This window comes from Vicugna pacos, chromosome 10 (genome assembly GCF_048564905.1).
Source record: "Vicugna pacos chromosome 10, VicPac4, whole genome shotgun sequence".
Lineage (NCBI taxonomy): Eukaryota > Metazoa > Chordata > Mammalia > Artiodactyla > Camelidae > Vicugna > Vicugna pacos.
The window spans coordinates 55,361,787-55,386,935 of NC_132996.1; the positions used below are offsets into that span (position 1 = coordinate 55,361,787).

The window sequence follows — 25,149 nt, forward strand, 5'->3', positions numbered from 1 at the left end:
TTTTATTTATAATCTTATGTTTAGCTTTTGAACTACAAATTCTGGTTCTAGATTTGTTGAAAAGATCATGGGTTTTATAGATGCTCATATGTAAATTAATCTGTTGTTTGCTTATTTTTTTTTCCTTTTCTTTTCCATTCAGTGGTCCTCCTCATAAATACAGAACAGGTCATTACATGAAAAATATAAGATTTTGCAGTTTTTCCTTGCTCTCTCTTAAAAATCTATTTCTAATATTGCATTCCCCATTGGACTACTTCATAAGGGCATGAGAGGGAGAAAAGAAAAGAGAAAAAAAAAAAGAAAGACAAATCGACTGGATCTCACCACTAGAATTCACCATAAAAATCTCAAAGTGTAACAGAATTCTTACAAAATTTCCTAGACCAGTTCTTTAGGGAATTGAGATCTCCTATGAAAAATATGGCAGTCGGGGAAGGCAGGGATGAGATGTGGGAAAACAGTAAGTAAGTGCAGCAAAAACAGGTTCTGAGGAATACACATCATTTTGTCTGCTTTAGATCACAATAGAATTTTTAATAAATAAATTTCTTTTCTTTTTTGTTTTTTTTTTGTAAAGACACTTTTTTTGAAACAGTAGATTTAGCCCAGTCATTTGTGTCATTTTTTAATAAACTGTCTCTTTTTTTTCTGATTTTTTTTTCCTGTAACTGTAAATGTTTTAGATTTGAGTCTCTTGTACATTGTCTTTAGAGTTCATTCGGATCAATAACGGTTCATGCACTGAACTGTGTATTGAATTTATTGTGTTAACTGTTGTTGTGTGGTTGAAGGGAGATTTGTAGGAGTTATAGTGATTGAGGTGCTCATGCTCAATGGCAGGCATGGGCAGGTGGCTTTCCATGGGTGTGTCTCCTGTAATCTCATCATCCACATTGATGATTTCCACAGTCCTTGTCGGGGCGTGATGGTTCTGCCGGTGGTGCTGCTTCCTCATCTTGTAGAAAATGACCAGCATCACTGCAGCCATGAGTGTGATGGCCACAAAACAGCCAATGATGATTTTGGTAGTCTTCATAACCTCGTCAATTCCTGGGATCCCGCTGTTCATGTCAGTCACGGGGATGGTGAATGTTTTCTCCGTGGACCTTGTGCTCTGTGGCGTGAGAGAGGTGGTCACGTTGGTGGTCTCCCAGTCAATCACTGGAGTGGGACCCACGTTAGTATCTGTGGTCCGCGCCTCATCCTGAGAAGGTTCCATGGTCTCTACAGTGACGGTTGAAAAGTAAGAGAAGGGGGTGGTGGTTGCTGCAGTAACATTCAAGGTGGCTGAAGCGGTGGCATTCCCAACAGAATTACTCACCATACAGGTGTACATGCCTGTATCTTGCACGGTTACATTCGTGAAGTTTAACGTGCCATCACTGAGCACGGCTATCCGCACTTTGTACGCCCCATGCGTCATGACTGTTCCATTTGGAGTAATCCAAGATACGGAGGTCAGGGACGTGGAGGCCCGACATTTCAGCTCAGCTGCCATGCCTTCGGTGACATTGAGGTCTGCTGGCGGCTCCACAATCACAGGAGCGTAGCATGTGAAATAATTCTGGTCAAGCTCCCCAATGTACCTCCCTTTCAGACTGGGAGGAGTGTTACACCGGGCACAACAAGCGGTGTTGGAGGGGGCCATGTCTTTTATCCACCAGCTGAGCCACAGGATGTCACAGTTACAGTTCCAGGGGTTGTGATGTAAGTGTATCCGCTCTAGATGATGCAAGGGTGTGAAGAGGTCATGAGGCAGTAATGTTAGATTGTTGTGTGCCAGGTTGATCTCCACCAGTGACTGAAGGTTATCAAAGGCATTCCGTTCAATCACTTGAATCTGGGACTGGATCATCCACAGTTTTTGAAGGTGCATCAACCCCTGGAAAGAGCCAGGCCTGATGGCAGACAGATGATTCCCAGAAAGATCCAACTCATCTAGTTTTATGAGTGGCGTGAGGTTAGGGATTTCTCGGAGGTTGCACATGGCAAGGTTCAAATACCGCAAGTTGGACAGACCTTCAAAGGCACCTTCTGAGATGTACGAAAGCCTTTTCAGTTCCCCTAAGTCTAGTCGGCGCAAAGAAGGAATTCTGTTAAAAGCATAAGAAGGGATGCTTTCAATGGGGTTGTTTCGCAGCCAGAGCTCCTTCAGTTTAGACAGATAAACAAAAGCTCCATTCGGGATGGTGGTAAGACGATTGTCAAAGAGTTCCAGCGTGTTGAGGTTTGCCAGACCATTGAAGGCCCCAATTTCAATGGTTCTAATGTGATTCCTACTCAACTGTAGGATTTCCAGGTGCCTCAAATGTTTGAAGCTGTTCACTTTGATGATCTGGATTTGGTTCTCATGGAGGTTCAGCAGCCGAGTGTTGGTGGAGATGCCATCTGGAACCTCACGTAGGTTTTTCCGGACGCAAATCACTTTGCTGAACTGGTTGCTGCAGGAGCAGACTGAAGGGCAGGTTTGAGCCCGCACCAGACCGGCCACCACAAGAAGTTGAAGAGCCAGCAGCACCACAAGCAGGGGGTCAAATAAGGCCCTGTTAAACCTAGGACCTATCATTATCTGCTGTGGATGTAAGGTCATCTTGTTCAACATTCATAATTTATCTGGTGTTGGTCCTTCTGGAGTTCAAATAGTCTGCAATACAGTAAGAGTGAAAAAAAAAAGAAAAAGAGTATTAGATCTCTGCACGTGTCTTTCTGGAGTCACTGTCAGTGAGAGAGTGGATCAGCTAAAGCCATCATTTCTCAGACTAAGAAAACAACAAATCTAACGTATTTTATTGAGCAATGTGGCTCCTGTTTATAGAGAAGTGTTTTTGTACTTTGAGTCTGCAGCCATCCACAGCCCATGTTCCATCAGGTGTGCAATCATGGAGAAATGGAAGAATGAGGTAGAGGGCCTCACTGTGCTGTTTCCCAACCACATGTGACCTGAATGCATGGGGACATCTGAGATGCCCCCCACCATCGGTTTCAATGTCCAGACCAGACTGAAAAAGTTCAGAGGATAAAATTTGGGGGCTATATCCAATAAACAAAAAACTCTCTTGCAAAATGATGAGTACCTGACATTTTTACTGAGAGTTAGTCTTGTGCTAGGCACCAGAGGCTAGACTTCACAAACAATCCCATCCAAGAATGGTGACAAAATTGCAGGGCTCAGTGCAAAATGGGAATATGGGGTGCCTTGTTAAAAATCATTGAGAATTTCAAATCAGTTACAACAGAGCATTAAGCCAAGCATGGGCCCGTCTGAATCTGGGGTCCTTTGCAAATGCACAGGCTGCATACTCTCCCCCTTTCTTATCTGTACAGCAGTCCTCTGAGGAAGGAACTGTTAGAGCCTCCATTTTCAAGATAAAGAAATTCAATCATAGGAGAAGAAACATGCATGAAGTCACATGGCTAGTAAGTACAGAGCCAGGGCTCAGACGTTCATCTTATTGGTTCAGGACATCTGATCTCAAACACTCCATGAAAAAGCTTCTGCAAGAATGACGGCAAAAGCAAAATATTTCTCACAATTAATTTTGTTAAAATGCCTTCCCTCTGGGGGCAAACTCAGCTGTAAACACTGGCAACTTAACATAGGGTACCTGTGAAAATATGCCAAAATAGTGACATGCACAAATATACATAAATTTCTAGAGATTCTTCTGTACAAAAACTCATGATAACATAGTCAATTGCTACCTATAGGCAGACATACCACAAATTAAATCATGTTCCATGAAACACAATGTTTATTTACAAAAAAGAATCTTAGTGTAAGAGGATTATTGTATGTATCATGCGCCTACTCTTAGTGATTCTGAGTAGATATGTGGGAAGGGGAATGAAACAGCTCATTTTCTGCATCTCTTCCAGCACAAAGGGAATGCCAAAGAAGCTTGTATCACCCAATATATGCACCACGCAACTGGTTCATCATGGATTCGTGGATTGAGCGCCTGTGTAATGACTTCGCCCAAACTTCTCATCTCAGTAAACAGTGCCTCTTCGATGAATCTCTTAGAAACTTTTAAAAAAGGTAGAGGGTCACCATTTCCAATTCAAAAAGTCACTATGGCAATAATTTAGCATTTATATGTGTCACCTTGGGCAGGTTACTTATCCTGTCTCACTTACAAAATGGGAATGAGAATATTACATAACCTTTAGTGTTGATATGAGAATAAAATTAGTTACCATTCATAAAGAGCTTAGAAAAATGCCTTCCTTATGCAAAGAACTCAACAATGTTAGATAATAAGTAGTATTATTCTTACTATTATTGTTTTGTTGTTTCCCTTAGCCAGACATTTTGCTAAGTACTGGACATACAAAGGTAAAAGAGTATAATGCTCATCCTTGGGGGAATTAAAATTCAAAAGGTGAGACAGATGGGCAAATAGATGAAGAGCAATAATTGCTATGAGACCAAACCACACTGGCACAAGGGTCCTGAAGTCAGAGCCACCCAATCTATGCTGGCAAGTCAGGGATTTTCAAAGAGGAGGGTCGTCTGATGTAGATTTTGTAGATGAAGTCGGTAAAGAAAGGAAAGAAGAGTGGAGGGACCAGCCTGAGACAAGTCATGAACACATGAAGGATGCTCGTAACACCAAGGAATCATAAAAAGTTCCCCGTGGCAGGAGAACGGAAGGCCTAGGGAAAAGAATGAGAAAGAAGCTGGGAAGAGATCGGGTCCAGACTGGAGAGATGCGTATGTCAAACTTAAGAGCTCTCATTTTATTCTGTAGATGACACATTTTGTTTATAGAAAGAAATGCTGCCATCAGCTTTGTTTTTAAGAATGGTCATGTTAGACCAATACGGGAGGTAGAAAAGCTTTGGAAAAAACCAGCAGCAAGGAGACAAATGAGGAAGATCTTCCAGTTGCTCCAAGTGAGCTTTGGAGAGAAATCAATGCCAGAGACATGGGGAGGCTCTTGGCCATCACTTCCATGCCCACCCTCCACGGTCTTGAGGAGCGAAGGGCTGTCTCCTCTTTAGGACGTAACCCTGTTACCTGTAGTGAGGTTCTCAATGCAAATTAGCATTTGTGAACAATCACATTTTCATAGGGTACACAAGACGGAGAAGAGGCTCTTTTCCAATAATAGAAGAAGATGCTTTACTAGGAAAAAGTATCTGCCATCGGCAACCCTTAACGTATCCCCACAGTCACAGAACAGCAGAAAGGGACTTGAGTCTCAAGAAGATGAGGTTTAAAGCCATTGATTGCTTTCTGGCTTCAGACGCTGGTTTTTGTCTCCTTCCCTATGGCAGCAAAGAAACTTCACCAGTACCTTCTAAGTTGTTACTTTTCCTTTGGCGGCAAACCAGTTTGCTTCCTTCCCCAGGGCTTTAGCAGCTCTGGGCTGACTTGCACACCATCCAGTAACACGGCTGTCCCTGGCTCTGTTTCCGGCACCAGCTGTGAGCTTCCTGAGGACTGAGGCCATGTCTCAGGGTCTCTTTTTAGCCTACTGACAACACGGTACCTGGCATGTTGTAGGAACTAAATAAAAAGACTGTTGAAAATGTGCGAAACAGTTAATACCTAATTCCAACACTTTGCATGTGTGTAGTGATGCGTAAAATGCATTAATCATGCTTTTTATTTTCTGTACTTTCTGATATTTTGCTTCCTGATCCTGGGGATTCCTGGAGACAGTAAAGGACTGGCCCACAGGCAGGCCTTCCATATTCAAATTAATCAGTCTGAAGCCTGTATCCCAACCACTGTCGGTATCAGGTTCTCAGGGGCTCCTACTCTTGGGCCACTATCCCTCTGCCCTCATCATCCCAGGGCTAGATTCCAGGCAAATAGGACAGCCCCTCTGTCCCAGAAGCCACTGCAATCATTCAGACCACAACAATGTGGTTGGGAGGCTTCTCCTGAGTTAGGAGTTATCTTTCATTGTGAATTTAAACATGACTTTAAAAACCCTTGGATATTTCCATTTTAGGTAGAATACTATTTAAATTGTCAGTGATCATGATCACTGAAAATTTTTCATTCATGTGATTTAGTGTTTTTTTGTTTATATACTCCCCTCTCCCCAAAACACATTTTTTTTTAATTTAAGAAAGAAAAAGGAAAAAGAAAAAATAATGGCACATAAAATCTTAATGCAGTAACTGACCCATTTTTTTTAGAGTTGGGGTCCTAGGGCCCTGCTCCATCATTCCTCCTCCCACTTCCCACCCCATGACTCTCTCTGGAACCCTCGGGTCTCTGGCAGCACAGGTCAAAATAACTGGTTGACTGGAAATAGCACAAATGTGAAAGAGCTAAGTCCTTATGTTAGGTAGTTAGATAAAGGGGGGCACTGGGCAGATAGGTGGAGAGGGAGGATGATCTGGAAGATGGTCGTATGCCTGCCTCCAGCATAAAGGGGGTGTACCTCTTCTAAATGAGTGTCAGCAAAATACTGGTTAAAATCCAACAGCCACCACTGCTGGGTAGCAAGAAGGACTTGACTGGACAGGCCCCAGTGCTCATTGTAATATAATTAACATTGCAGTTTAGCCTCCCCCCGCCCCCCACCAGGGGGAGGGATGTCTTTTTCTGTGTACACCGTAGATAAGGACATGCACAAAGGGGCCGAACATGACTAAGCATTCCAGGGGCAAGAGCTGTCAATCAATCAAGAGACCACCTCTGAGTGTGGGTGTAAGAGAAAGGGGAGACAAAGACCCCTGCTTTCCCCCTTGGATCAGCCCACCTCCCCTTCTTGGAGATGGACTTTCTTTTCCTAAATGAATCCTTTAAAATCTTTCACGACACAACACTGTCCGTCTCCCATCTGTAATCTTATCTTTTGAGGATGACAAGAACTGAGGTCTTTTTCCTTTCCTTCTGGGGTAACACTTACTCTGCCATTTGCTATTGTTTTCCCTTTAAAATAGGAAACAACAAAGGCAGCCGTGTCCAGTGGTCAAGAGAGAAGGCTGTGATGAAGACTTCTGGAAGTTATACGCCTGCTTGAGTCTCCATGACCCTGCAGTTGGGAAAGTGACTTCACCTCTCTGTGACTCACCTTCTCCGTCTGTACAAGGGAAACAACATTGTTGCCTACTCAAAAAGGGTTTTGTTAGCACTGTCACATAATGTAGACAGTCACTGGCTAATAGTAATTTATAATAAATAGTTAATACATATTAAAAATAAAGTGAATGGACACTCAGCTTCTTCCTCTGATAGACAGGAATAACAATAACCTCTATTATTCAAAGTTGTGGTAAGGATTTACTGAAGTGATCAGAAACATACTATCAGTCAAACATACACAAATAGTATATACATTGCTCTTAATTGTACAGTATGCGTGCCTCCCATTTTTCAGTCCCCAGGTTATTTTATCATCTACTTCTTGCTTACTTCAAGGTCTTTTTGCTGGTGCAATTAATAAGATTTCCTATAAATCAGTCGTAAGTAATGATTTATGAATTATAGCTGGTTCAAAGCTAATTTATAACCTGCAGCAAATAAAGCTTGGTACATGCACTGAATCAAATAAACTACTGCCAACAAAAGGTTTTCTATTTTAAAATCTAAATTATGTTACTTTACAGCAAAAGCCACGTTTCAACATCTCCTTCAGAAGATGTTTTTATCACATCAAAAGGAAATCAATTTAAAGGTATGCACTATCCATTACGATGTCATCTCACAGCCTTTATTTACAAATGGATCTGTGTGGGTTTTGAATTAAACCATAATACTTTTAGCCTTGTCCCAGAGGATAGCCTGACTTTGTCGACAGACCTTGCCTCTTGCCTTACCCATGCGTCAGTGCTCCAAGGGACGCAGAGGAAACTGCATGAGGCAGAGTAGCTGGTGGGGATGCTGTATTTAGTACAGGATCATTGCTAAGTCAGCATACAGTATGTCAGGACATTGGAACTAGTTTGCAAGTGAGGTGGGAAAAAGATAAATTTAGTTAACCGCAGTCACTCCTCCCATCTCAACAGACCACACACTCATACTCATATGGATCTGCAACAAACCTCCCTAAACATTGAGAAGCAACGCCATTATCCCCACACTCGGAATGGACACTGAGACCTCAGACCATACCTTACGACCAACGGCAGCGTGACTCTGCCCTTCCATTGTCTTTATTAGCGTCTCTATCTTCTTCTGGGCTCTCCTGCCGAAGCAAATAGGTCCATTGTCCTTACGATAACTTGCCCAAAGACCCATCAGCTCTTTCCTGGAAAGCATTCATGGCAGTCTCCCCTAAGCTTCTTCTCCACTCTTCTGCCTCACGTGGCAACCCTGGATTGCTGTATCATAATTTTTACAGGGTCCTAATCAAGTTCCCACCTTGAAAAATCCCCCTAAAAATCAGACTTCCAGTTCTCAATACATTCTGGCTTAATCTTCACCACTCCACACAGCGACGCTCCTGGACTTCTGCGGGATGGGGCCTTCCCTTAGTAAGCAAAAAGCTCGGTTCGGTCTCAACAACAGATTGCGCTGGTTACATTCTTCATAATCATTTTTTTTAAAATAAAACCAAAGATGGGTTATTCACTTAAAATATACTTGAACTTCAATCTCTTTTTCTCTTTCTCCTGCAGCCTCTCTCGCTATATATATATATGGATATAGATAATACATACATATATTTATTTATTTGTTCCCTACTTAACATCCTTACTCTTTCCCTAGAAAATTTTGTTCAGAAAAAGTCCCTCTCATCTCTCTCTCTCCCCCAAATCACAAAACTATATCATCTGCTTTGGGAAAGGCTGACTCAGTATTAATGGATGAATAGAATTTGGCTTACGTTAGGACTAGGCAAACTTTTTCTGTAAAGGGCCAGAGAGTAAATAGTTTAGGCTTTACAGCCAGATGGTCTCCTGTTGCAACTACTCTACGTCGCCACTGTAGCTTGAAAGTTGCTCTAGATAAGAGGTAAATAAAAGCGCATGGCTATGTTCCAGTTAAACCATTTATGGGCACTGAAATTTGAATTTATGTAATTTTCATATGTCTCAAAATATTCTTAAATTTTTTTTCAACTATTTAAAACTTCCAAAAGAATCTGAGCTTCCAGGGCACACAAAAACAGATGGTGGGCTAACCTTTGGAGTACAATTTGCTAAATTCTTGTCTAAGCAAACATTGGCTGCACCACGCCTATTGCCAGAGATTGGTTAGGTCTGGACATGTGACACAGTTTGGTCAATGAGATGCGAGGAGACTTCAGCTGAGGGGCTGCTGGGAATTTTTTGTTCTCCCACTAATATGAAGAAAAACACGGGGAAGGAGTCATTCTTTATTCTTTTTCTGGATAATGTTGGGCGTTTGATGCCTGGAGTTGCTGCAGCCATCTTGTGGCGAGGCAGCCTGAGGACAAAGCTGATATGCTTAGGAAGGAAAAAATGTGAAGAGGGGGAAAATCTGCATTCTCAATATTGTGATAAGCAGCTCAATTAATGACTCCTGAAATGGCTTTTCCTCTGTATTTTATTATTATGTAAAGTGGTCAATTCCTTACAGTATAAAGAGTTCATTATTCTTCTGTTTACTTACAGCCAAACCTACTCTGATATTTTCATATTAGTCTTCCTACCATATTAGAGACCTACCAAGGTGAACAAAGCAAGCTGAGGCAACACGAGGTGCTTATAAGAAAGGAGGTGAGGCTTATCCCCACCTCGCTAAGAAGTCTTTCTATTGTAATCATTCCTCTGGATAGCTCTTTAAATTTTAAAGAGTGCTAGCTCACACAGGAAAAGGAAAAAAACAACAAATTGAATAACACTATTATCAAAGCTAGCTCACCCTCCCTTCTCAATCAAATTTATCTTACAAATATTTCAATAGAGTTCTTTTTTTTTTCTCTCCCTCCACTTGAAACCCAATTTTGCAAATCTGTTGAGCTTTCCAACTCCTTATGCAGGAATATGTGGCTCTGCAGATTTTTCAGAGAAAGAAAAATTTTGTAAATATGCCCAGGGCTGACCCTCAAGGCAAAAGTAATGGAAATGATACAACAGTTAAATGCGCTGTGACCCAGGCACTCAACCTGTCAAGTTAACAGGAGGCTCTCTGACCACACACACACTGATCTCGCAACGTTCCTACAAAATGTTGGGATTTTTAAAAATTGAGATATAAAGGAAAAACAAAAAACCTGGGTCCGTGTTTTCATTTTTTCTAGAAGATTTACCCGACTTTATAGTAAAAGAATCCATGTTTAGTGTTTAGAGGTGACAGGATTGCAATATCATTAGATTTAAGAAAGAAAAAAAAAAGCATTGAGTGGAGAGAACTATGTATTAAAAAAAGAAAAGCAAGAAACAAAACAAAACAAAACAAGCTATGTGGCCAACATGTTGCTAAGTTCTGGAAAGTATAATAAGGGATACAAAAGAGCAAAGGTGACCATGATTTCTAGAACTTTACAGTCTTGTTGGTGCTATAATACAAATGCATAGATAATACTAAAGAATAAAATGCGTGCATATATGCATCTAGGTATTCATGTAAATCAATCTATTCAATATTTAAATGCCACAAAATGTTTTCAGAAGTCATAGATAATCAGAGAAAGTTTTAAGAAGAGGATTTGGGATTTTCTGTAGGTCCTTAAGGGGATATAGACTTGCACTGAGGCAGGGTGGTGGTGGAGGAGGTAAGAGATGCCTCGGAAAAGCAGAGGAGTAGGGGTGTGAAATAAAAGAAAACTGACTTACTAGAAGCAGAAGGCTTATATTGTAGCATTTAGATGGTGAAGCTGGCACAGATGAGGCGTACTGCATGGCTGGGAGGAGAGTTTGGATTTGCTTTGTGAAAGAAACTTCAGGAGAGACTCCAGGCTCTTGAACAGGAAAGGGCATTGGTGACAGCATTACTTTAGGAAGGCTCTGTCCTTGTACATAAAAGAAATGGGAGTGACGAGTTGTTGATGGAAAAGTCAGATGACTTCAGTAATCAACATCCCTTTGTTACTTTAGAACTGCAAGGAACCGATCTTCAATCTGATTACCTAACTATTGAGATGTGTAGCTTCCAATTAATCAGCCCTAGTTGAAATCCTGTAGAGCATGAAACACCAATAAAGGCAAAATTAGCTTCTGTATGTGGTCACGTGAAAAAATACCAGGTCACACAGAGGGGGCAGGGTATCACTTTGGAAACTCTGGTACACGAATAAGGAAAGATGCCCATCTTTGATCTCTGGTGCTACGCATGTCCACACTGTGAATTATACACGAAGGACTACTAAACACATACTTGTTTTTGGTTCCTTGATGACATATACTGCGCTTTCCAACTTGAAACAACGTTGAAAGCATAGAAAGACACCCTATCTATATTAGCTAAACCTAGTGGGACAAAAACCAGATTTAGAGTGAAAATGAGATGGGTTAGAGGCTTGGGTAAGTATTTATTACTCTTCAGTCTTTGGTAAACTGGCCTCCTCTGAGCTGCACCTTCCCTAAGGGGGAGTGACGATAACATTTATAGACATTGAGAGAATGACATTAATTAAATGGTGTAGCATATACTGAAAGAAAATTCCCGAACCTGTCCCTGCCCCTTCAAAAATGCCATTACCACACATCCAACTGCTCAAGGCAAAAATGTAAGATTCCACCTTGCCTTTTCCTTTTCTCTGTTTACATTCCGCACAACCCTGTTCATCTGACTTCTGACTTTACTATTAAAATATAACTGGATTTGTCTACTTTTCCTCATTGTCCTTCTCTGGACACAATCATCTTCGCTTCTCACCCGGACCACTGAAATACCCTCTTAGCAGTTCTCGCCTTTTGCCATGGCTTTACCACAATTAATTCTTCATTCGACATTTAGAGTGAAGTTTAAAACCATAAATATATTCATGTCATTCTTCAATTGAAAATGCTTCTATTAGCTTCATACCCTTTTGGAACAAAATGTAAATTGTTTTGGCCACCAACACATGATTATCTGATATTTGCCTAACCTCCCCTATCCTCAACTTCTCTTCATTTCCCTTCTCTCTTCAATCATATTGAATTACCTTTGTTCCTCAAATACTCCACGCCTTTGCACAAGGTTCCCTCTGCCTGCAACACGTGTCCTTTGATTTTTAGACGGTCGATTTTTCTGGTCATTCAAGATTCCGTTTAAATTTTACCTTCTCAGAAAATTCTTTCTTGATCACCCAGCCTACAGTAGATACTCCATCATTGTCAATTAAGTTACTATCTTAAATTTTTCATCACTGTGCTTGTAATTTGATACTTTTCTCACATACGTCCATGTATATTTTCTTAGAGCCTGTCTTATCTGCACAGAAGGTTCAGTTCCTTGGAGGAACATCTTATCAACCCTAGTGATCTTCTCCCAGAGAAATACTCATCTAACATTTGTTAAGTGCACGAACCAATGAATGGGTGTTCAAGCAGACAAAAGCAGTGTGTAGATAGTCAAGGCTATAAACTCACTGAGGACCCAAATAACGTCATATTTCCTCACTCCTTTGCATCTAGTAGAGTCCAACTCACATAGGAGAAACTTCACTAATTTCTGGAATGATGCTTGTCTGGTTTTTAGTTATTTTCCTCGAAGTCCTTTGTTCAAAGAAAAACTGGAGAGAATAAAGCAATATAAAGGTCATTTCACTGTCTCCTTGCTCTCTTTGGCTTTGTGTGTATGTGTGTGTGTGTGTGTGTGTGTGTGTGTGTGTGTGTTTCCAGGGGAGATCTTCCCTATTTCTTTCTCTGTATTACTGTCGATAACATCCCTGTTTTAAGTTTGGCCAGACAATGCCCTCTGCTGTATGTGCCTAAAATAACATGATTCCCTTGAAAATTCCAATGTAGATGATGCATTAAGTTGTTTTCATGATTTGCTGCTCATGGCACCTGCGTGTCCTTCAGAACCAGGGAAGTTTGAGCTTTCAGGTCGCTCCATTAGCTCAGACCACCGAGCGCAGAGAACAAGAATTCTTACAGGCAGAAAGTCAAATCATTTTCAAATCTTCTTTAAAATGGAAGAGTCTCTTGACCATTACATTCCTGCTTCTAGAACACATTGGAAACATTAATTAGAAAATCCTTGGGTGAAAAACATCTCCTAATTCTTCTGCCACGATCCAAAGGAACAAGATGGATTAGGCAAGGGATTGGGGTAGGCGGCAGCAGCTCCGACTTTGTCTCGCCAACAAAAAGCCAAATCTACTTCATGTTAGAAAAGCAGACCTAGAAATATAACCGAACACTTGGGAAGGCTAAAAATAAAATTAATTTGTTCTTCCCTGCTTGTTTGGCCTCACATGATGCAGGAGATAAGCATCCGTGGTACGAAGCTTTGGGCTGTTTATGAATCCTTTTGATCATACTCACTTTTTGAGGTTGATTATTTATGAAGAAATGAAATATAGATGACTACTTGATTTCTCAAATGAAAGGGTGGGGTTTGAGGTGTTCGGGGATATGTTTTCATTTTTACGATAGCTGCTTGCTGTGTTGGTTTAGTGAAATGCATAACCAAGGGGAAAAAATCTTAAAACCTCAAGATCTATACACTGCTTGATATTTCATTCTGCAGGAAATGAAATCAGACTGTTCCAATGATGGGAAATGTGCCTGTTTGTAACAATGCCTGCGTCCTCTTTCGCGCTAATATTTTTAAGTCTGGCGCTCTAACGGATGCATGAGAACTTCCCTTCTCCCCTTTTGCTTTTTCGGTCTTTCTTTTTTTCTCAGATTCAGGATCCACCAAATGATTAATACATGCTATTCCTTATCTCCCAAATTGTTCTTTTCTTTTTATATTATTCCTAAGGGAGATTTTCAGAGTAACATTTTGCACACTTAGTGTGACAACACACAAGGACTCCATAATAACAGTCGCAGAAACCACAACCCAACAGCAGTTCCCCAGTGATGACAGAAGAAGCCTAACTCTTGTACATCCTCTACCCATGAGATGCCAGTAGCACCCCCACTTGTGACAATCTAGAGTGTCTCTGGATATTACCAAATGTCCCCTGGGGGGCAAATGTGCCCTCTTGAAAGCGCCTGCCTTGGTGTGACATGTGAGCCACTCCATGATGTGAGCCACGCTGCTTCCCCCAGGCTCATCGCCCACTGTTCTCCAAGTGCAGTCTAGGCTGCAGTCTGTTTCTGGGTCTAAAAATACATTCCCTACTGCTCCTCTTCAGAGCCCTGCTCCTGTTTTTCCCATGCCCTGGAATGTCCTACCCTGATTTTTCTTTCAAAATTGTAGCCAACTTCAGAGCCAATTTTACAACGGCCCGTTTCTACTAGATCCTCCTGGATTTTACTGGCCAGGATTAATCCATCCATCCTTCCCCAAGTATCTGTAATGCCAAGACTACAGCATTTATCACATCTGTGTTTGAAAGCAAATGTTTGGCAATGCATTCAACCTATTTAGTCATGAGCTTCTTAAAGGCAGAAACCGGATGATGTCTAGGCATTCAGGAAATATTTGCTGAATCGCATTACTGAAAGTAGTCCACGATTCAATTCATGGTCAGGAGCCAGGGTGATCTGTTAATTTTATCAAGGTCTATTGATAAGATCCACATGTGAACCCCAAAAATAAAAATGGTAGAAAACTTAGTGAAAATGGTTAAGAGGATGCTTAATCATAACTTCTTGCCCTCCCAACCTCGACCGAAAAACAAACAAAAAATCCCTTATAAAGAAATTAACACTGTGAAAAAGTAGATTACCAAAAATCAGCATATAGAAGGATGACTGAAAACAAAAGATTAGATTAAGAACCTATCCTTACTGGCAATAAGCTGTATCCTAAATAACACATCCAAGTACTGGGCTCATGGTATATACGAAATATCTGTGTATTAAATGAGGATAGAGAGAGAGAGAGAGACAGGGAGAAGGAAAGGAGTAGGGGACGGAGGGAGGCAGGCAGGCAGAAGGAAGGAGGGCAAGAAGGAAGGGAGGGAGAAAGGAAGGAAGGAAGGAAAAATAAACGGGCTCAAGAAAAGGTGGGACGGTGTAGATTACCAACTACTTAGGGAGCACTAATGAAATATGGAGACTTTTAAAAATCAGAGATTCAAATGTGTGTAGTCTGCATTTGTAAAAGTACCTATAGGCTGGATACTTTGACTTATGTACCCTTTAACTGTGAGGACACTACGAGTTAATATAAATAAGGAAGGATTTAGAACAGTGCCTGGTGTGTCATCAACACTATATGAACGTTTGTTATTGTTTTTATTATTGTTTGTCCAGTCCTGGTGACAGCTAAAGTCCAATTGAGACAGGAGGGAAGGGGGCAGGGCACAGCCATTCAAGGAATGACAACAGCTAATGCCAAGATGGCGGAAGATTCAACCCCAGTAGGCCTTGAGGATTAAGATGGTGGAAGATTAGACTTCTAGTGGAGCTTGAGTTTCATTCTGTGCTCACTGTAACATATTAGCATGATAAATGACATGTCCACAGACATGACAGTCCCAAGGCTAACCACAGAAGGTTAAAGAGTAGGCGGTGGCCCAGTTCCTGGGAATCCCAGCCCCCTCCTCAGGGCAGCTGGAATAGTCCTCCCACATGGAGGCGTGGAGCTACTGAGTCCATAAAAATTGGCAGCACCGCGCCTTGTGGCCGCTTGTTGCTCCCTCATCTTCAGAGATAGCCCACACTCTGTCTACGGAGTGTGTAGCTACTTTTACTCTAATCTGAGCACCCAACCCCCCACCTCCTGGCCTTTCTTTTGCCTTTTGAAACAGCCTACACTCTATGCAGTATGTATCTCTCTAAATAAATGTACCTTTACTCAACTGTGGCTCGCTCTTGAATTCTTCTTTCCTGCACTAAGCCAAGGACCCACACTTGGCAGGGCACATCCCAGCGACTCAGCTGAGACCTGGGACATGGCCCACTTCACACCCCACATCCATTTTTCCTGCATCACAATTATGGAGAACGATTGATACATCAGACTATTATAATCTGATGCTAAAGCAATTTGAATCATATAATCATAATTTCTTCGTTTGATTTCTCAACAACCACCTTATTTAATTATAATTTTCTTTTCCATGAAAATGCATAGCTCAGTTGATGGGCTCCTAAGACATTCATAAATGGATTTTAAACCATTTGTGAATCTCTTAAAATTATGTGCAAATTTTTGTATAAATGTGATTGTGTATTTTTGTAGTAAGATTATTCATTGGTTTTATCATCACATTTGCAAAGAGATTTAGGATTCCAAAAAAGTTTAAGTTCTACATGGAAAGCTTTGACAGACTGAAGTACTTGAAGGATCTGTTAGAGTTCTAACTATAATTTAGCAAATTGGCATTCTCTTCTACATATCCATTTCTTATGTGTTTAGTGAGTGTGACTACAACCCCCTTATGATGAGCTACCAAAATTGCACTTCTGAGGGTAAAAAGCCAAGGACTAGACCCAGGTCTTGAGTAAATTCTTCAAGACGAATGTCCATTGGGAAAGGTCTTGGAATGCAGTCTTCCTTGGTGATAATGATCCTTGTCACATACCTGAAACATTGGTACTCGGGGGACAGTTTGTCACATGCTGTCATTTCTTTAAGGAACTTGTGTCAGTGTAAGATTCAGGATACTGCATGGTGAAGTGGGGCCCTGAGCTTCCTCAACCAAAAAGAAATGGGGACTTCTCTGCTCCAGAATTTTCCTTCATTTTGCCATAGTTTATTCCTCAAAGGAAAATGCACTGAGATAGTGTAGCTGAATTGTTAATGTTTTTCTATCTCTTAGAATATTTGGGGTGATCATGACTGATGCCAAAGAAGAAAATACATAGCATGTTTATTATTATTAGTGAAGATCAACTGTATAACAGGAATGAGAGAAAAAATATTCCATTAACCAAAACCCCAATAAGAATCCCCCTTCAAAAAAATATAATGTTGGAGGAAGTTAAATCGCAAAAACTGGACAAGAATTTTGGCCTCTCAGGATGTACAATAGAATGATTCTCTCTAGACATTCATTTTGAAAAGGGGGTTAAAAAGAAAGCAAATAAAAGAGAGTGGAGGTCTTCAAATGTTTAATCAAAATATGAAAAATTATTTTTTTCTCCTCATGACTTTCTCCTGTCAGTCCACAGGGGCTAACATCGGTCCTTTAATATATACTTATATATGTACATTAATATTTATATATATTTTCTGTCCAGGTTAATGAAGGGTAAGTAATTAAAGAAGCTTTGGAAAATCCAAAAAGCCCTTCTTAAACGTAAGTCCTTGGCAAGGTAAGTAGAGAAGGATTTGATTTCAAAAAGTTGATCATGCAGTTAATGACCATGCTTCCTTTGGGTTGATGACTAGCTGGGAGGAGCTGATAGCCAACTCCCAACTGCTCGTTAATCCTTAGGAAGGAGATACATAGATACATAGATAGATAGATAGATTATAGATGGATGGATGTCTGGGGCTCATTTTATAGTAGGATGCTGGGAAAGAGAATCTTTAAGGTCATTTCAGCTCTAATAATATATGATTTTAAGTATGTTCACCAACAACTGTATGAAATTTACCTACAAAGGAACTTGTTCCACTCTGTAACTGCTTAACGCTGATTCTTTGAAACGCTGGGCTAAGACATCCCCAACATAAATAATGGTCCCACGCCAATGCCAGTGTGTTATCTTGCGTGAATGTGTATGTGACTGTGTGGATAATTCCAAGTAGGCTGGTGTTCAGAGGCAACCAATAAATTGTAAGGATTCCATGAAGGTGATGTGGACATGAGATTTAGTAGCATGTGTACATTTGGATAAGCAAAAGGCCTGGCATTCCAAGAGAGAGAAAAACATTCCTTCAATAATATTTGCTGAGTGCTTACCGAGTGTCAAGCAGAGTCTTCAGTTCTTGACACCCAGGGCCAAGTGTCTGGCATCAAGAATCTCACCGTGCAGTGGGATTCTTTAACAAGTAAACAGAACCAGAACACAGCAGAGCGAGCTAGGGGAAATGCACAGTGTGGTGCAGGAACACGTAATAGAAAACACATACTCCAGAGAGAAGAGAGAGAGAGAAGAAAGAGATGGTTGCAAAACAGGCATGTGGTGGGTGGGAAACACATGGCAGTGAGCATGAGCAAGGGGCAAAGAGAGGCACAACCTGATTCTACCAGGAATACATACTGGAAACCAGTGGGGGAAGGTAGGTAAGGAAGATGACACCCGATCATGAAAAATAGACAAAGGGAATTTAAATTCTATATTAGGCTCATGAGATGGGCTGTAGGGACTTGATTTTTCTCCTTTTGCTGGAAGGGAACAGGACAATGAAAAGAGTATTTAAAGAAAAGCAAATTTGCAACAATACAGAGTACGGATAGGAACGAGCGCACTGTAAGGTCTCACGGTTAACTATAAAATTATTTCAATAACTGAGGTCTGAAATAAAGAAGGCTTGGACTAGCTCTGCTTTGTACCTAAAATGTAGGTGGACAAGACAGCATGATCTTCCTCCCGCTGGTCTGCGATTTTTCACTTGGTGAGACTCCCTTCACACGTCACAGGCAACCTGGATTCCCGAGCCATCGCGGCTGCTTTCCCTCCTGTGTATTTCGGACAATCTAAAACGTCAGAGCAAGTCCCACACATCTAGTCCTGGCTCTCACTGAAGATCTCAGGGCCACCGCCTTCCAGTTTCCAGCATGACTTAAGAGTTCAATAAATTCACCAAAATGACCCACAAAAACCTGATAAGGAAACTCTTTAATTGAGTCTGTGTTTATGAGAGCTGAGCAAGGGGAGGAAACAGAGTAGACTTTTCTGTGATTTCCAGGCAACGTCATTTAATCAGAACTCAGATAGCAGGGATGGCCTCCTAATTGCAACTGGAACCGGTTTCAAGTAACCTCAACATGGTTAACATTGCATCGTGAGGAGACCTTGGTGATGACACGTCAGATAATGGAAATGACTGTAATCAGTGATTTCTTTGTTTCCCCCTAATGACCACAAAAGAGGGGATTACACGGCAAATGCAGCCACTTGGAAGCTGGATTCTCATTTATTTACTCAAGGCAGTCCTCGTTTTGCTCGGTGCCTTGTTAACCATAGGCTATGCATATCGAAACCAAGTCCTCTTTTTTGTACAGTTCTTTTCTAACAGATTTTCTCTCAGTTACCATGGAACCTTGCAAAATGAGGACTCGGTTCCAAAATGAACCCGCTTCAGTTAACACAGTGCTGTGCAAAACAAGCACTCCCTGTATTCTCCTGTATTCATTTGCCTACAATGCATCATTTCCAAAAATATGCCATGAAAAAAAGCAGTAGACACGAAAAGCAAAAAAGAACTAGATCCACTATGGAATCTTAATGGGATAACAAAGTAGGGAAGCCTGGGTATGTCCCTGGTTAAGCCACGCATTAACACCTATTTTTTCTTCGTTTGGGTAATGAAAACTACTTCTTGTTTACTTCTTCCACCATCTTTCTTTATTCCCTAAAGAATGCATTTTAGAAAGGATGATCCAATTAAAGAAACCACAAGGCTCACAGTCATATTCCAATAAGAATATTATAGATGCTGGGTGACACCGACGCAAACCACTGAAACTTTCTGTACCCTTCTGGAAAGTGAAGACAGACTACGTGCTCCTCCTGTGCCAAAGGAATACTGGGAAGATTAAGTTTAATCAAAAATAACTAAGACAAAAAGTAAAATGCACAAAGTGAGAGAAATGGTGATATGGTTGTCACTCCCACACTTCCCAGTCCCACCGTTTAAGCTGTAGTTGCCACGTGAGCAGAAACAGAAGGTGGATGGACAGGTAGGCAAAGCTCTAAGATCAGTAGCAAGCAACTGCCCCCAGGCAAAGTTTGGTTCACCATTTGTTTCTGTCAATAAAGTTTTATCGGAACGCTGCTGGAGCCATGGGCGTGTGTATTTCCTATGGCTGTGCACATGAAAGGGCACAGCTGTGCAATGGTGACAGACTCCGTGGCTTGCAAAGCCACAATACCTACTCTTTGGCCCCCTATAGGAAGAGTTTGTTGACCCTGCTCTTGAGCCTGTAGAGAAATACATTTTCTTACACACTCTCCTTAACCCTAAAGTTACCAGGATGATCTATCAGGACATGAAAGAAAAAAAATATTAAAATTTCTAGCTGTAACTCACTTTCATCTAAGAAATAAGAAAGAGATTAATTTGGCAACAGTGCCGCGTGTCACGTAACACACTTGAGGAGTCCCGAAGCAGAGGGAATTCCACAACACTGAGGGGTTTCCGGTGGGGCTGTTACCTGTCCCTGAGCTTTGAGCACATCGTGAAGTCCTCCTGTTTCTGAAGTGTCTAGCTAAGTGGCTTTGGGATTACTTTATTTAGCTTTAACTAAACTTAACACTCAGCAAATGGAGAAAAGGGCTTAAGGGGATTCTTTTAAAGACAATGCAGAATGAATATTCTAGTAAGAAGGCAAGCATAAGCACACAACAACAAAAAAAAAGGTAGAGCTAACTTTTTACCTCCTAGCATGAGCCTTTTGAAGCCATATAATGATTATATATTAATGTTCGTTCTGTTTAGTCGTGAATACACGTGTGTGCAGGTGGACACGTGCGTGGGACGGGGGAGTAACGATCACTCTCTCCAGCAATTGTGTCCCATCACACTCTCTTCCTAGCTGTCTACTCTTTTCTTAATTCACTAGGTACCAACATCTTTGACTGACATCTGGCTTCTTTTGCATTTTTTTCCTCACTCCATCCCTTTTTTGTAACCAACACCACCAAGGCATATTGCTGTGCAAAATCAATGCCTCATTTGTGCCTGGGATTGAGGACTGTATGTCTGCATGTCCCTTCAGATCCTGGGACAAGGACCTGAAAACGGTTTGCAGCTACACTCTCCTTACTTCCTTGCCTTCTTCCCTGCTAAAATGTTTTTCCTCTCACCATGTATCAGAAAGGTGAGCTAGAATCTGCTGGGTTTAAGCTTTAAAAGTCATGAACCTAGGATTATTAAGAATAACAGATTCTGAGGGCTTTAATTATAAAAAGAACCCTAGAGAACTAGGTAAAAACTCCACTTCCTCGTTCGCTATATGGAGATCTTGTCAATTACAGTTCTGAATCTCCTTACTCCACACCTGTCTTTCCTTTCTCATTGTTATCAGTATAACTGGAGATATTTTATGAGTTGTGAGATAATTTAAAACTAGAAATATTAGATAGACTTGGAAGATTAATCATTCTTTACTTTGAATCCATACTAAAAACAAAACAAATCAGAAAAGTGGGAGGGGGCGGGGGGAGGAAGACTGACAGGGCAAAAAAAACCACAGCTCACAGCTTTCTATGTGGCAGATGCTCTTGTATCTTCCACACACAATTTTATTTAATCCTTGTAACAACTGTACGAAGTTGGTGCTCCATCAGTTTGTCACTTACCCCAAATCGCACATTTAGTAACTGACCTCAGGTCCGTCTAAATCCACCCTGTCTAATCACTGCACTGTACGAACACCCTTTCTACTAGACGTGCAGCTCTGGATACGTGACTCACTCTTTTGGCAACTCATCTTCCTCATTTATCAAGGGATGGAGAAAAGCAGCGCCACTGCGGTGTCCTGGCAGCGTTTTCATAGCCAATCCTAATAAAACCCCACTTCTTAGAAGCGCTCATTTTCATTTTGTCTTTGAGAAACCAAGACAGAGCATTTAAGCACAATACCCAAGGCGTACAGCCAGCCTGGATGGAGCCGGAAGTTCAGCTCCAGGTCCGTGTGCCTTCCAGCACCCTGCCTGGCAGTCACCTTTGTGGCATTAACTAAGACAACTTAAATGGAAGTACCTAGTAAATTAGCTGGACCGTTGTAGGTACACACTATATAGTATGTTTTCTCCTTTCTAAATAAATGCCTCTTTTCTCTCGTTACATGATCAGCACAATGACTATATGTTCCATTTAGAAGGCTGAAAACTAGGATGGAGGAGAAACATCAATCTGGGGCAACAAAATCAAGGAGAAGTCAAAGCTGGGAGGATGAGCGTGGACCTTGAGATGTGCACTGCAAATCTTCAAGGGTTGCTTCCTATCAGCCTGTGCCATGTTACTAAACTTCACTCTCAATTCTTTTGTTTTTGAAGAAAAACATTTCCAGCTAATAACACAATTACACTTAAGTATCAGAGCTCATTTTAGTATTATTGCATTTGTTAAAGCTAACTGAGTCCAAATTACTTCCTCATTGCTAATAAGAGAAGGGGGTGGGCGGAGGAAAAGGAGGAGGAGGAGAGGACTGAGGGGGAAAGATGGCCGTGAAGGCTAGAGGAAGAGAAAGGGACATGTACACAGAGTGGCAGAGAGAAAAACAGAGAGCTCGCTATCCATGCTACATATAGCCTCAAGTCCAATAAAAGTCAAACTCACTACCCATGGTTTCTATGGAAACCCCTTAAGTTTAAGAGGGGAACACAGACATTTTTTGGACTGCAATTCATAAGCGGTTTATTTAATTATGATGAAACATGAGACTGTAAGGGACAATACTATTATCATCCTCACAGCACTTAGAATTCAACAGATAGGGAACGCCAAATAAAAAGTTAATTAAAAAAAAAATCATTAGCTGCATATGAGTTGCATGCAAACAGAATGCATCTCATTTTTACGGGGCTTCCCGCATTATTTCCTGCAGGTGAACCCCAAATTAGCCAAATGACGTTCGTTAAGAGGGAGTTCTTCAGAGGCCTCATGCCAATTATCCCCTCCCCAACACCCAGTGAACAAAACCAAGGTCACAGTATACATTTTCATTTAAACCAGGATAGCACCAAAGTGCAGCACGGCTGGAAGACCCAGCACATTATTACCCCATAGATCATCCGTGAGCAACGAATCGGTCTCTGGTGTTTTTCTGTTTCATAGGCATTTGAATATAAAAATAAATATAATAGCTTCAGATTTTTTTTTTCCTTTCAAAATAAACAACCGCTTTTAGGGCATTATTCCTGGTGGCCAGGGGAAGAATGATTGGAAGCCATGACCCTTCTGTCTCTGACGGTTGGAAAAGGTTTGCAGAGTCTCTCATTTGGCGGCAGGGAAACATCTGATGGATGGCCGCATTTTGTGTCTTTGCTCCTTCACTGAACAAACACAGTGTCCACTTACTGTGTGTCAGGCACTGGGGGAGGGTCAGGGGAGGCGCGAAGATTAAACCCCAGTCTCTGGCTTAATTATGGACTTTTCAGAAGGGGATACATTAATTTTGTTGATGATGATAAGAGAGACAACTATAGCTCACAGGCAGTTGACTAAAGAGATCAATAAACCCAGGATCCTGCCTTCTGGGAGATTATAATTTAACGGAGACGAAAAGACACGTGACCTGAAGTCACAGAGTAAGGAGGCAGTGCCCTCGCCTGCTGCCTCCGATCTGCTCCCGCCGTGGGTGGAAATACCACCCACGGTCCCATGGTGGTTGTGCTTCAGTGGATGGTGAACGTGTTTGTGTGAGTGCCATGACTGGCTGGTGGAGCGAGGGGAGAGGAGAAATCTTCAGAAATATTTCTACCAGGGTACCGCATTTCCCACTCTGCCTGGGGGCTACATTAGCCCCTAAAATACACCTGAAGGAGGAGGCCACTCACAAGACGAGGGAAGCCCAAGGAGAGTCACCTCTGGTGTCAAGCTGGGACCACGAAGGCTGCTTCTAAACTGACCAAGAGAAACATACAAGAAATTTGCAAAGATGACTCAGCGACTCTGTCTTTTCTATTCAACTGCAGCCTAGTTTTTGAAATTCAGGGGTGCTCTGCAGGAGCCGGGCTTCCTCCAAGCTGCTCTCCATGCTGTAGCAAAGCCAGTCTTGGCTGTTATTGGACTTGACGGGGTATAACGAGCCACTTCACATTAGCTGTGGCTGTAGTGTTCAGCATATTGTGGCAAAGATTTAGCATGAGTCATCACCCACCTAGCTGTCCATTGTGGTCTCTAGGCTGTAAACAGGCAATGTGTTTGCCAATCTAAAAAAAAAAAAAAAAAAGGAAAAAGAAAAGCATCCATTAGAACACTTCAGCACATTTCTCGATCTGCTGCCACCACCATCACCACAGACAACACTGGTGACAATATTTATTAAAATTGCTTCTGTATTTTAACACTCTCCCGGGCAGGAAGCCAACACAGCTATTTTAACCACTGACCATCCTGAACAATGCATTGTTTAAGGCCAATAAAAAAAAATGCATTTAGAGTCAGAAGATCTGTAACCTACGCTTGGTTCTGACTTATTAGATGCATGAGCTTAAGCAAGTCACATTTTCTGTCTGATTCACTACCCTGTTCAGAACCACCTCTTAAGATGAAATGAGATCATGTATTATGAAGACGGATGGGAAATAGTTAAACAGACACGCTGAAGTATTAAAATCAAATGGGATGTTAAGAGTTTGACATAGGCTTCTGCGGCAAACTCCAACTTGGATTTTTTTCCACCTCTTTCTTCTCCCCATACCTCATCCTACCCCTACTTCCCTTCCAACAGTCCTGTGGCAACAGCAGACTAAAAATTAGAAACAGAGATCGAGGGCCACACAGTAATTGGAGCAAAGATGTACAAAGAGATAGAGCTGGCATTTTGCAAAGCATAATGAAGTAAACGAAATGATTTTTAATTCCAACAAATACAGGTCTTTACAACTCAAGCTGAGACATACAGTCAGTGCAAACTGTACAAAGAGGAAGCCCCTAGCAAATACAGATGGAAAAAGTCCATAAATTAGCAAGAAGATCAAGGGACTGACATGGATATTTGAAATTACCAAGAATTCTATCGGGAGTAGGTTTGGAGAGAACAACAGAGAGGCAGGTGTTAAAATCTACAAGAAATGAGGAGGAGTGAAGTGTGGGCCTGTAGTTGACTCCAACAAGGAGGTGCTAGCAGGTGGTAGAGTCTGATGGTGTGAGATTCAAAGCTGGGCGTTTTGCTGTGTTAGGTAGTTTTGTTTGGAACAGATAACGTAAGTAAAAAGAGCTTCTCAAACTTTAAAGCAATACCTCACTAGTGAATAGTATTATGACTACAGAAGTGAACCTGAATATGATTAAAATTTATTTCAGAGATGATGTGTGGCTTTTCCATCATTGGTTTTGAAAGCCGTGTAACTCAGTCTTATGGGAACTTTCCCCAGATC

The 25,149-nt window shown here is 41.4% G+C and overlaps 1 protein-coding gene across 14 annotated transcripts in view; it reads right to left on the reverse strand.

Annotated features, from left to right (window-relative positions):
- Positions 1-357: 357 nt before the first annotated feature.
- LRRC4C (leucine rich repeat containing 4C) overlaps positions 358-25,149 on the reverse strand; it is a 1,285,379-nt gene continuing 1,260,587 nt past the window's right edge. For 13 of the 14 annotated variants that reach the window (XM_072969820.1, XM_072969821.1, XM_072969819.1 and 10 more), the window contains one exon: positions 358-2,647. In XM_072969820.1, coding sequence (XP_072825921.1) covers positions 683-2,605 — 1,923 coding nt within the window. In that variant the 5' untranslated portion in view covers positions 2,606-2,647 and the 3' untranslated portion in view covers positions 358-682. Of the gene's footprint in view, positions 2,648-10,710; positions 10,752-25,149 lie in introns of those variants that run through there. The other variant, XM_072969829.1, reaches the window with a different exon arrangement.